Source organism: Sus scrofa, chromosome 15 (genome assembly GCF_054392235.1).
Source record: "Sus scrofa isolate SSC_HxYL_T2T_F1_AM1 chromosome 15, Sscrofa_HxYL_maternal_Yorkshire_Landrace_v2.0, whole genome shotgun sequence".
Lineage (NCBI taxonomy): Eukaryota > Metazoa > Chordata > Mammalia > Artiodactyla > Suidae > Sus > Sus scrofa.
In genome coordinates this window covers 151,390,345-151,403,851 of record NC_139397.1, presented here as the reverse complement: position 1 = coordinate 151,403,851, position 13,507 = coordinate 151,390,345, and the positions used below count along the sequence as shown (strand labels likewise).

At 49.7% G+C, this 13,507-nt stretch overlaps 1 protein-coding gene across 15 annotated transcripts in view; it reads left to right on the top strand.

Annotated features, from left to right (window-relative positions):
• Positions 1-13,507, top strand: part of COL6A3 (collagen type VI alpha 3 chain) — a 91,927-nt gene that overhangs the window by 35,448 nt on the left and 42,972 nt on the right. For all 15 annotated transcript variants that reach the window (XR_014829630.1, XR_014829629.1, XR_014829628.1 and 12 more), the window contains 5 exons: positions 1,298-1,870; positions 4,205-4,813; positions 7,055-7,660; positions 10,518-11,132; positions 12,371-12,970. Coding sequence is in view for 9 of the 15 variants with exons in the window: in XM_084999578.1 (XP_084855704.1) it covers positions 1,298-1,870; positions 4,205-4,813; positions 7,055-7,660; positions 10,518-11,132; positions 12,371-12,970 (3,003 nt within the window). In the remaining 6 variants the exon portion in view is untranslated. The remainder of the gene's footprint in view (positions 1-1,297; positions 1,871-4,204; positions 4,814-7,054; positions 7,661-10,517; positions 11,133-12,370; positions 12,971-13,507) is intronic.

Genomic DNA, 13,507 nt, shown 5'->3' with positions numbered 1-13,507 from the left:
TTTTTTCCTTCCTGCTTGTGAAGATTCTGGAGTGCCAATCCAGATGGAAATGGGAGAAAGAGAGAGGGAGCAAGATGGATTCCCTTTCAGACATGAGTCTGCCCTGGGATCACTAAACATGCAAATGGCTTTCTTTCTTTTGTCTTTCTACAGCCACACCTTCAACATATGGAAATTCCCAGGCTAGGGCTTGAATCGGAGCTGCAGCTGCCGGCCTATACCACAGCTGTAGCCGCCCCAGATCCAAGCTGAATCTGTGACCTATGCCGCAGCTTGCAGCAATGCCAGATCCTCAACCCACTGAGGGAGGCCAGGGATTGAATCCGCATCCTCACAGAGACTATGTCAAGTTCTTAACCCACTAAGCCACAGTGGGAACTCCTAGAGGTGATTTTCTTGATAAGAGTTTTTTATGTTCCAAATCTGCTGTATCCAGAAAGCTGCTTGTCTCAAATCCAACAAAGGCTGTATCTTTAGGTCACGGTAAAATGGTTTCCAAAGGAAATCTGGGTGAGGATGACGGTGATTATAAATGAGCAAGGCTGTGAGCTGTGGGCCCATTAGATCTGCCAGCTTGCTGACCTCACACAGATGGGTAGCAAGACTCACCCAATCGAAAGCTAATCAAAACAGTTCTAAGAACTGTTTGAACTGAAAATAGTGTTCAGGTAACATGTCGTAGCCCCCTATGGGCTCTTCTCCAGTTTTCTGTCGTCTGATCATAGCAAGTTGGAAATCACGGACAGAAAACCTGGCCCCCAGAGTGATAATGGATGCTATTTTTGGTTCTAATCTATAACCTCAAATTTAACGTACAGAGAATCCAATTAAAGCATCTGTGACACATACCCACATGTCAGCTTAGTTAGACTTGGGTGGATAATCCATGTCAGCCTTTGTCACTAGAGAGATCAGTTTTTAAGCAAAAGGACAATAGGTCCATATTTGCAATAGTTCTGTTTTTTAACAAATTGAAAACACTGTTTGTCTAGCATGATTGCGACCAGATGCAGGAACAGAGCCCTCTGGGCTTTTTTTGGCTGGCTTTGTTGCAGATGTTTGATGCTTGGTTGGGCAGGCCAGTCTGGTTGCTCTGGTCCCGTGCAAAGACACACTGCTTTGAAAGGGGGCATTTGAGTGACAGCAGTGCGGGTTTCCTCCTCCCTCGCTGGTATTGTGATCATCAGATGAATTTTACGAACTCCTGTTACCAAAAGCTGGTGGCGCTGGGCTGAGGTCAGTCTGGTGCCTGCTGTGTTCCCTCCCCTCACTGTGTCCTAACCCACTTTCGTTGTAGAGAGCAAGCGGGACATTCTGTTCCTCTTTGATGGCTCAGGCAATCTCCTGGGCCAGTTCTCCGCTGTCCGAGACTTTCTCTACAAGGTCATTGATGAGCTGGACGTGAAGCCCGATGGTACCCGGATTGCAGTGGCTCAGTACAGCGACAATGTTAGGATTGAGTCCAGTTTTGCTGAGCATCAGACTAAGCCCGAGATCCTGAATCTTGTGAAGAGGATGAAGCTCAAGACAGGCAAAGCCCTCAACCTGGGCTACGCCCTGGACTTTGCGCAGAGGTACATCTTTGTGAAGTCCAATGGAAGCCGCATCGAGGACGGCGTGCTTCAGATCCTGGTGCTGCTGGTGGCGGGAAGGTCGTCAGACAGTGTGGACCGGCCAGCCCTCAACCTGAAACAGAGCGGGGTGGTGCCTTTCATCCTCCAGGCCAAGAACGCCGACCCTGGGGAGTTGGAGCTGATCGTGCCATCCCCCGCCTTTATTCTGGCTGCAGAGTCACTTCCCAAGATCGGCGACCTTCAGCCACACATCGTGAACCTCTTAAAATCAGTGCAAAATGGGGCACCTACACCAGGTAAGGCACAGAACTTCTGGTTGCTTCTGTAGCCCAGTTCTTGAATGCATGTGTTGAGGATAGGCCGCTGGGTCCAGGTCCTGAGACAGAATCCCTCCTTGGTTTCCAAGAAAGACAAGTGGTTTCTTTAGGAACAATGGAATATGATTTTTCTTTCCCCAGGTTGACTCTCTATCTTTTCTCTAGGGTGAAACAGGAGAATTGTGGTGATTATTTTTAAGGACATTAGAATGTTTCATAGTAAGATAAATTATATGCCACTGGAGAGTCTCCTACTAAGGGAAGTAAGTCAGAAAGAGAAAGACAAGTACCATATGATACAATGTATATGTGGAATCTAAAATACAGCACAGATGAATCTATCTTCAGAACAGAAAAAGACTCACAGACATGGAGAACAGACTTGTGGTTGCCAAGGGGATGGATGGGGATTTGGGGTTAGTAGATGCAAACTATTGCATTTAGAATGGATAAGCAATGGGGTCCTGCTGCACAGCACAGGGAGCTATATCTCATCACTTATTACAGAAGACAATATGGGAAAAAGAGTGTATACATATGTATGACTGGGCCACTTTGCTGTACTGCAGAAATAGACAGAACATTGTAAATCAACTCTAATGCAATTTGTTTAAAAAGAAAAAAAGGTACATTATAAAGATTTAGACATATCAGTGGTGAAAAATCCTTTTTTAAAGAAAAACAACTATTTTTACTATACACCTAATCAAAACCATATAACATGGTTACCTGAGAGATACAATGCTCTTCCTCTTCATATTTCCCCAATATCTTATTTTAAATGGGTCTCGATGTGTTATATTTCATTTGCTACATTCGTTAAAAACACAAAGCATAAATTGAGGCAGGCACATTGCCATTATAAACAACGCATGAAAATTTTCAGGTGCTAATCTTCATTACCATGACTTCGGGTCTAACCACTTTCCATTTGGTGATAAAAATGCAGTGTAAAAGAGTAATTAATTTCACATATAATCCCTTTGATTAAAACATGGAGTTTCTCCATTGACTGTCGGGCTCACTGGCTGTTGGTTTGGGGTTGTGAACTGGATGTGTCTGCATTACATCCCTCCCACTGATGCCCTGTGGCCTGCAGAAAACCATTTAAAACCTTCTGTGTTTAAAACAAGGATGGTGGGAGTGCCTGTTGTGGCGCAGTGGAAACCAATCTGACTAAGAACCATGAGGTTGCAGGTTTGATCCCTGGCCTTGCTCAGTGGGTTAAGGATCCGGCATTGCTGTGAGCTGTGGTGTAGGCCGGCAGCTGTAGCTCTGATTCAGCCCCTAGCCTGTGAACCTCCATATGCCACGGGTGAGGCCCTAAAAAGACAAAAAGACAGAAATAAAAAATAGAATAAGGATGGTCACGCAGACTCCACTAGCCTATATTTTTCCCCCGCTGCCAATGTGTCTTTTCGAGTACAACTTCGAAAGTTAGCAATACTTCAAATGCTGAGATGTCCTAAGATAAAAGGACTACCTCTGTGTATCGGGGCATAAATTTCCTATTGCTGCCTCAACAAATGACGACAAATGAAATGGTTTAAAATGAAATGGAGGAGTTCCCATTGTGGCTTGGCAGAAAACGAATCTGATTAGCATCCATGAGGACATAGGTTTGATCTCCTGCCTCGCTCAGTGGGTTAAGGATCTGGCATTGCCGTGAGCTCTGGTGTAGGTCCCGGACACGACTCAGATCCTGTGTTGCTTCGGCTGTGGTGTAGGCTGGCGGCTACAGCTCTGATTCCACCCCTAGCCTGGGAACCTCCATATGCCTCGGATGTGGCCCTAAAAAAGACAAAAATAAATAAATAAATAAATAAATAAATAAATAAAGACAGAGAGGGATAAGAAATGGATATCTTATGTTTTAGAGGTCAGAAATCAGACCCCAAATCGGTTTTTCTGGGCTAAAATCAGGGCATCGACAGGCTTGCCTTCCTTCTGGACGTCCTAGCAGATAACCCAACTCCTGGTCTTTCCCAGTTTCCTTGGCTTGTGGCCCCGTCCTCCAGCATCTGTCCTGCTCTCTGGCCTCTGTTCCGTCCTTACAGCTTCTCCCTCTGATTCCAGTCCTCTTGTCTCCCTTTTATAGGGAGCCGTGATTGACACTACCAGATGCACCAGGAAATTCAGGATGATCTTCCCAGCCCCTAGTCCTTCCTTTAATCACACCTGCAAATCCTCTTCCACATAAATTCCAGAGATGATGAGCTGGGTGTCTTTGGGGCTGTTACTGAGCCACCACAATTGGTGTGGAATTGTCCCTCTTCGGCCCCGTGTGAGTCACAGATGCTGTCTTCCTTCTAGTTTCAGGTGAAAAGGACGTGGTGTTTCTGATTGACGGTTCCGAGGGCGTCAGGAGTGGCTTCCCTCTGTTGAAAGAGTTTGTCCAGAGAGTGGTGGAGAGCCTGGACGTGGGCCCGGACCGGGTGCGGGTGGCCGTGGTGCAGTACAGCGACAGGACCAGGCCTGAGTTCTACCTGAATTCGTATATGGACCAGCAGAGCGTTGTCAATGCCGTACGCCAGCTGACCCTGCTGGGGGGGCCGATCCCCAACACCGGGGCCGCCCTGGACTTTGTCCTGAGGGACATCCTGACTGAGTCTGCTGGAAGCCGGATAGCAGAGGGCATCCCCCAGCTCCTGATCGTCCTCACGGCCGACAGGTCTGGGGATGACGTGAGGGGCCCCTCGGTGGTCCTGAAGAGGGGAGGGGCCGTGCCCATTGGCATTGGCATTGGGAATGCCGACATCACCGAGATGCAAACCATCTCCTTCATCCCAGACTTCGCCGTGGCCATTCCCACCTTCCGGCAGCTAGGGACTGTCCAGCAGGTCATCTCTGAGAGAGTGACCCGGCTCGACCGCGAGGAGCTGCGCCGGCTGCAGGCATCTGTGGTCCCTCCGACAAGCCCAGGTAAGGAGCGGATTCTCTGGCTCTTTGTTCCTTGAGCGATCTGGGGCTCCTTGTTTGGAATGTGGGTTACAAAGAGTTCCCAGTTTTGTTTCCTTAGCCATATGGGGTGTAAACCGGAGTTACATGAAGAATTAGGAACCACGTGGCTTTGGTGGTGGCCAGAAATGGCTTGGGGAGATGCTAAGATTCATGTTTTGGGCCAAATGAAAGTCTCAGAGAGGGGTGTATGCTTGGCTTGTGGTTTGGACCCGTTGCTCTGCATAAAGGCTTCTGCGTAGATAATGGAAGAGAGGGGCCATCTAACTGACAAGTCCAGTTCAATGCCAGTTCCAGGCCACCCCTGGCTGGTCCAGCAGGCAGCCTCCTGTGATCAGAGAGGGAGTTTGACCACAGGCATAGCCTTTGAACTATCGGTATTTCCAGAGCCAACGTGCGAAGACTGCTTTTGAATTTGCTGGATGCAGAGAAGCTTCTTAGCTGGCAGGATGGCTGTCTGCCTCTCATGACCTTGACTTATTCTATTTCCTTCTTCCTGTTCTCCTTTCCTAGGCCTGATATGATGGTCTAAGAAACAGGAGAACTTTTGTTGCTCAGAAGGAAGGGAGGCCAGATATTTCCACTCCTCCGAAAATGCCCACCGAGGGCCTGCCCTGCCTGGGTACTTGGGTGGGAAGGGCGACAGTGGAGAACAGGCACAGGCACAGGCATCTTCTTTCCCAGGTGATCCACCTTCTGCAGAACATCTGCCTCTGCATCAAGACATGGGGAGGAGAAAACAGGGAAGATGGAGGAGGCAGGGGCTGGGGAGGGAAGCGTAAAAGCAGGTGAGAGGAAAGTCAGATGCAGACACAGGCCCTTGACATGAGTCAGGGAAGGAAGGGCACTGGCATTGTGCATTGGGGTGGGTTCAGCTTCCCCTCCCTGGTGTCCAGGCAGAGTGCATGTGGCACCCCCGTGAGCCTTCCCTGGAATGTTCCAAAGGGCTCGCGATCAATAAATTGAGAACACAGTGGGGCAAAGGAAGGGCAGGGCTTTTGTTTTGTTTTGTTTTTTCATTTTGGTTTTGTTGTGGGCTAATTGACGTGTTTCTGTATTCCCACTACAATCAGGGGACACAGCAGTTCCAAAACTTGCTTGGCTGCAGGCATCATTTTTATGATGCGTGCTGAAGGCCTGGCCCTCCCAGTATTTGGAAACGCTGTCCTCGTGTGTCTGCAGCGTCTTTATTTTATACACAAGCCCATGTTTCTACAACAGCGTGACTCCCTGTGCGTCGACTGTCCTGCTCCTCAGAAGGGCTGTTTTCTGCCTTCTCTTTAGCCTGCTTCTTCCACATCTCTCCTTCCTCTGCGTACCCTGAGCCAGTGATCTTTTGATTTTAAATTTTACTGAAGTGTATTTACAGTGTGTTTAACTTCCGCTGTGCAGCAAAGGGACTCAGTGATACACACATAGATATACTATTTTTCATATTCTTTTCCATGATGGTTTATCATGGGATACCGAGGAGAGTTCCCTGTGCAGTACAGTAGGACCTTGTGTTTGTCCATTCTATCTATACAAGTTTGCACCTGCTAATCCCTGACTTCCAGTCTTTCCCTCCGCCACCCCGCCTCCCCCTTTAGCTGATGACCTTGGTTCCTGTTTCCCTGAGAAAATTTAAGTAAATTGGAAAAGAACTTCCGGAAGCCTGGCCCCGTCTGTCCCAGGATCAGGGCCCATCTCTCATTTCCCTCCTGGTACTGGGATGAACTGACTGCTTTTCTCTCCTCCTCCCTACTCAAGGGTGTCGGCTGAAACTCTCCTCTCTCCCACATCACCCAGTGTACCAGATGATTCCTCTGCTGGAACAAACACAGTACCTTTTCTTCTCTCTTGAAAACGCCCCTGTGAAGCCTAGCTCCCCCCTCCCGGGGCATCTCCATCTCTTTTAAAAGCATGGTCTTTACCGTCTACATCCTCCCGGAACCCACCCTAACCCGCTGTTCCCTCTCCTGGCTCCACTGGAAGTGTCCAGTTTCTTGTTCCCACGGTTACTCCCCCTTACCCTTTGCTGGTTCCTCTTCTCTCTGACCTGGAATCCCTGACCCCCCAGGACCCTCTCCTGGGACTGATGTTTTAACTCCACTCGTCCCAGTCACGTGTCAGGTGCTGATTCTGTGACAGATCCGGAGGCGGTTCTTCAATGTGAAGAACTGGGGGCCAGTGACAGTGAGGCTCACGAGCACGTCTGATTCACAGGTGTCAGCGGCAAGCGGGATGTGGTCTTTCTCATCGATGGGTCCCAGACGGCTGGCCCTGAGTTCCAGTACATCCGCACTCTCATCGAGAGGCTGGTGGACTCCCTGGATGTGGGCTTCGACACGAGCCGGGTGGCGGTCATCCAGTTCAGCGAGGACCCCCGGGTGGAGTTCCTGCTGAACGCCCACTCCAGCAAGGACGAGGTGCAGAACGCGGTGAGGCGGCTGCGGCCCAAAGGCGGGAGGCGGATCAACATCGGGGGCGCCCTGGAGTACGTGTCCAAGAACATCTTCAAGAGGCCGCTGGGGAGCCGGATTGAAGAGGGCGTCCCCCAGTTCCTGATCCTCATTTCTTCGGGGAAGTCGGACGACGAGGTAGACGACTCGGCGGCAGAGCTCAAGCAGTTCGGGGTGGCGCCGCTGACGATCGCCAGGAACGCGGACCCGGAGGAGCTGGTTAAAATCTCCCTGAGCCCCGAGTACGTGTTCTCGGTGAGCACCTTCCGGGAGCTGCCCAGCCTGGAGCAGAAACTGCTGACACCCATCACCACCCTGACCGCAGAGCAGATACAGCAGCTGCTGGCCAGCACCAGCTATCCGCCTCCAGGTGAGATGGGATGTTGCCTGTTGTTCTCAAAAATACAAAAAACAATAGATCCGAAGGCTCTGGTACTCAACAGCAAAATGAAACTAAATGTACCCCATCTGCTTTATCCAGTCCTCTGCCCATGGACATGTAGGCTGCTCCCATGTCTTGGCTGTTGTAAATAGTGCTGTGCATGAATATAGGGTGCACGTATTTTCCTAAATTATGGTTTTCTCTGGATATATGCTCAGGAGAGGGGTTGCTGGGTCACATGGTAGTTCTATTTTTAGTATTTTAGGGAACCTCCATAGAAGATGTGGTCCATATATATACAATGGAATAGTGTATTAACTCGGTCATAGAAAAGAATGAAATTATACCACTTGCAGAGTTCCCATTGCAGCTCAGTGGGTTAAGGACCTGACATAGTGTCCATGAGGATGTGGGTTCAATCGCTGGCTGTACTCGGTGGGTCAAGGATCTGGCATTGCTGCAAGTTGTGGTGTTGGCCAAAGGTGCAGCTTGGATCTGGCGTTGCTGTGGCTGTGGTGTAGCCTGGCAGCTACAGTTCCAATTCGACCCCTAGTCCAGGAACTTCTAGATGCCACAGAGGTAGACGTAAAAAGAACAGCAACAACAAAAAGAAATAATACCAGAGTTCCCGCTGTGGTGCAGCAGAAACGAATCCCACTAGGAACTATGAGGTTGCGGGTTCGATCCCTGGCCTTGCTCAGTGGGTTAAGGATCTGGCATTGCCATGAGCTGTGGTATAGGTCACAGATGTGGCTTGGATCCTACATTGCTGTGGCTGTGGAGTAGGCCAGCAGCTGCAGCTCCATTCCCACTCCTAGCCTGGGAACTTCCATATGCTGTGGGTGTGGCCCTAAAAAGCAAAAAGAAAAAGAAAGAAAAAGAAATAGTACCATTTGCAATTACATGGATAGACCTAGAGATTATTACACTAAGTGAAGTAAGTCAGAGAAAGACAAATATCATATGAGATCACTAATATGTGGAATCTAAGAAAATGATACAAAAGAACTTAATTGCAAAGCAGAAACAGACTCACTGACATCGAAAACAAACTATGGTTATCAAAGGGGAAAGGTGAGGGGGGAGGAATAAATGCGGAGTTTGGGATTAACGTACACACTATGGGTATGTGTACTCTAAAACAGAGTATCAACAAGGCCCCGCTGTGTGGCACAGGGAACTGTACTCAGTATTAACGGAGTAATAACGGATATGGGACAGAATCTGACAAAGAGGAGCTATGTATGTACATGTGTAGCTGAATGACACTGCTGGACACCTGAGACTAACCCAGCACTGTAAATCAACCTCACCCTACTACCGAATAAAAATGACGTTAAATTGGAAAAAAAGAAAGAAAAGAAAGGGAGGCCTGTGAATGAACCTGTCGGTCTGCAGCACGCAGGGCGGATGGAGACACAAGACCATGAACCTCAGGGCATCTGAGTGAGAGGGGTCGGGAACGGCTGGTGGTAGGATTTGAACTCATCACAGGTGACCCTGTGGCAGGCTTGAGGAAATGGACTTTGCCCGGGTCGGAGGTTGTCAGGAAGTGGGCGAGGTTCTGTGATTGAGTGTCTTAGGGCATCGCACCCCTAAAGCTGTGATTGGTAAGGAAGCAGTGGTCGCTCCCATGATCCAGGGTAGGGGGTGTTGATTTTGTTTGCCTTCTTTTCGTCAGTGTTCAGGTGTGATTACAGCGTGGTTCTCTCTGATGTGGGTGTTCTGGTCCATCTTTTGTGTTCTGCTGGAGAGCCCAAGGCCTGGCTGCATCAGCTGGGCCAGCTTTTCTCTTTCTCAGCGTAAGTGCTTTAGTCCCATGACTTGCTCAGCTTTTGTAGCCAGGGATTTATGAGGCAAAGGGGTGCATCTGTTGAGCAGCCACACATGAGCTGTTTCAATAAGGAGCACCCAAGAAGTCCCTAGAATTCTAATTAACAGGAAGCCACGGTTATCGTTCCCAGGACTCTTGATGAATTTTGTAGTTAGAAATGGATTCCTGCAAAGAAAAGAGGGGAATAACAGTGAAAATAAAACTCTGTATAAATGCTAGGGAAACGTGGGGGAAAGGACTGTGAGTCGGACACCCAGGGCGATGTCCTGGCATCTTGGGAGGAGGCTGGGGGTTTCCCGGCGGCCACCAGCTTGGTAGTGGCCTTGGACGAGGAGAGGACCTTTGTCCCAAGCTGTCTTTCTTTCCTTGCACAACGAAGATGCCGGGCTGGGTGATCTCAGTCCCTCCTGGTAGTAACAGTCCGTGCTTCACTGATCACGCTAATCCAGGGTTCATTTCTAAGTACTGCTTACACTTTTGAAATTAGTCGTAACCCAGACCACAAAGCCAAAACTAAACTCACAAAGGGAAAGTCTTGGGGAACTATTTCAAGAGGCAGAAATTGTCTTGGTACAAAAAGGCCCAACTGGTGATGATTGATTGAAAAAGCCCAAGTGTTAAAGACATGCCCATTGGTGTATACTTTCCACATTAATTAATATCATGGCACAACATAACAACCATCAGAAAGAAACTGGGGGAGTCCCCATTGTGGCTCAGCGGAAACGGATCGGACTAGCTTCCATGAGGATGCAGGTTCCGTCCCTGGCCTCACTCAGTGGGCTAAGGATCCAGGGTTGCCCTGAGCTGTGGTGTAGTTTGCAGATGAGGCTCGGATTGGCTGTGGTGTAGGCCAGTGGCTGCAGCTCCAATTCAACCCCTATCCGGGGAACCTCTATATGCCTTGGGTGAGGCCCTAAATAGGCGAAAGAGAGAAAGAAGAAGGAAAGAAAGAAACCAGGCGTGCGCCAGTCTTGCACTGAGTTGCTCTTTTGCCCCTTCCGCCCGCAGCTGTGGAGAGTGACGCCGCAGACATCGTCTTCCTGATCGACAGCTCTGACGGCGTGAAGCCCGACGGCATCGCGCACATCCGGGACTTTGTGATCCGGATCGTGCGTAGACTCAACATCGGCCCCAATAAAGTGAGAGTTGGAGTCGTGCAGTTCAGCAATGACGTCTTCCCCGAGTTCTACCTGAAGACCTATAGGTCCCAGGCCAGCGTGCTTGACGCCATACGTCGCATGAGGTTCAAAGGGGGGTCCCCGCTGAACACTGGCAAAGCCCTGGAATTCGTGGCAAGGAATTTCTTCGTCAAGTCTGCTGGGAGCCGCATCGAGGACGGGGTCCCCCAACACCTGGTTCTGTTTCTGGGTGGAAAATCCCAGGACGATGTGTCCAGGTATTCCCAGGTGATGGGGTCCTCGGGGATTGTGAGATTGGGGGTCGGAGACCGAAACATCGACAGAACCGAGCTGCAGACCATCACCAATGACCCCAGGCTGGTCTTCACCGTGCGGGAGTTCAGAGAGCTCCCCAACATAGAAGAGAGGGTCATGAACTCCTTTGGACCTTCCGGGGTCACCCCTGCACCCCCAGGAGTGGACATTCTCCCCCCCTCACGGCCAGGTATGAGCTCTGGCACCACAGAGCATGATACCATTTGTTTTAATTGAAAAAAAGCAATTAGCGTTCAGCTTGATAATTTTTTCTCGGGGTTGTGACTGCAGATACCACTAGCAATAATGACATATGGGAAAAGTAATTTGGTTGAAATTGGGAAACACAACTTAGAAATCACACTCTCGTTGATTCCTCCATGACTTCCATGAGGCAGATTGTAGCCCCATTCAATGGTTCTATAAAAGTGCATGGATGGTCAACCACAGACTCCTTGGCTCTCAGGACAAAATGGCAGCATTGAGGTTGTTCGATCTGTGCTCCCCGAAACACGATTGGAAGTCAGCCTGCGTCCAGAGGTGGGGTGCCCCCAGGGTTCAGCTAACTCTCCCTCCCTCGGACTGGTGTAGTCAGGAAGCACCTCCAAGGGGGAATTAGATCTGTCCACACAGAGCTTTGACCACCCAGCTCTGACCTTTGGGGCTGCCAAGAGCAAACTCAATGTTCCTCCAACCCATGTCTTTCTCAGCTCCTCCCCCGGGTGATGGCCACTCAGACACCTGGAGCAAAGGGTTAGGGCTGGTTTTCCATGGGGCATCCGCATCCATTGAGCTCTTTCACGTCCTGCTGTACAGGTTGTGGAATATCTCACTGCTCCAATTCCCCTTCTCTCTGCTAGTCTTGATCCCTTGGTTAGAATTAGGAAATTCGCTCCAAATGCCATTGATTTTCACAGGTTCCAACAAAGCTCTCTGCAGGCTGGCCTTCAGCCCTCCCGAGGTGCATGGAGTCTGCTTCCCATGTTCCAGTCTTTTTCTCTCGGCTTCCCTTGGCCTACTCCCAGCACATGCCCCCCCCCCCCGACTCCCAGTGGACACCATCATTTTTTTGTTGAACCAGAGGACAGCGGTCGGTGGCATGTCCTCAAACACCTGCTGTCATGGACTGCTGAATCCAGGGCATAGTACCATTTTGCATGGGACAACTTGGACTCGGTTCTGCTGAGTTCTTACATTTCCTTTCCTGTTTGTTTAGATGATTTATCATTTATATTCCTGTTTTTGGCATGATGTTCTGAGGATTGTGAATTTGGGAACTATAGAGGCCTGGAAGAGAGCCAAGGTCTTCCTTTTGAACGAGTTAGCAAGAATGCCTCCTTTCAAGCATTTTATTTCTCATGTTTGTGTTCTGGATGTGGAAACCAAACTTCTTCTTCTTTTTTTTTTTTTCACCACAATCCTTTTTAGAGAAAAAGAAAGCCGACATTGTGTTCCTGTTGGACGGGTCCATCAATTTCCGGAGAGACAGTTTCCAGGAAGTGCTGCGGTTCGTGTCTGAAATTGTGGACACGGTTTACGAAGGGGGCGACTCCATCCAGGTGGGGCTGGTCCAGTACAACTCCGACCCCACGGACGAATTCTTCCTGAAGGACTTTTCCACCAAGCAGCAGATTATCGACGCCATCAACAAGGTGGTCTACAAGGGGGGCAGGCACGCCAACACCAAGGTGGGCTTGGAGCACTTGCGGCTGAACCAGTTCGTGCCGGAAGCGGGCAGCCGCCTGGAGCAGAGGGTCCCGCAGATTGCCTTCGTGATCACGGGAGGAAAGTCGGTGGAGGACGCGCAGGAGGCGAGCCTGGCGCTCACCCAGAGGGGCGTCAAGGTGTTTGCGGTGGGCGTGAGAAACATTGACTCCGAGGAGGTGGGGAAGATAGCTTCCAACAGCGCCACGGCCTTCCGGGTGGGGAACGTCCAGGAGCTGTCGGAACTGAGCGAGCAGGTTTTGGAAACTCTGCACGATGCGATGCACGAAACCTTGTGTCCGGGCGTGACTGATATTTCCAAAGGTAATGCCCTCTAGATGCATATTTTCCATCCAGGCAAGTTGCCTGGTCCCTGGGCTCCCCAGTGCGGGCCTCCCGGCTCCTGTCACCTCGTGGTTCAGGCATTTACTTACGTCCATGTGGTTGGGTCCTGGTTTTCACCCACCACTGCGTCCAGATGCAATTCCAGGATGAGAGTGAACATCTGTATTTTCTTGCTCTCAGCACATTTCTCCCCCACCCCCATGCTTTATTCCCCTAAAACATTCGGAGTTATTGACCCCTGTTTCTGTTTGTAGATTTATTAGATCAATTATTTGATATCATAGTATTTGAGTCCTCAAGTATGTTTCATCTAAAGCAGACTTAAGATGCATTTAAACACTGACTGTATACCACCCCAAAGTCAATTAACACCATCAAGGCAAACATATTAAAATGGCCATCACCTTGGACTCCTAAGAGTCATCATGAATTTTCCCGTTGAGAAAGGCTCATCTACTTGCTGCTGCAAGCTCACACATGGGGAGATCTCATCTCGTCCTTGAGCGCGCGTCCTGG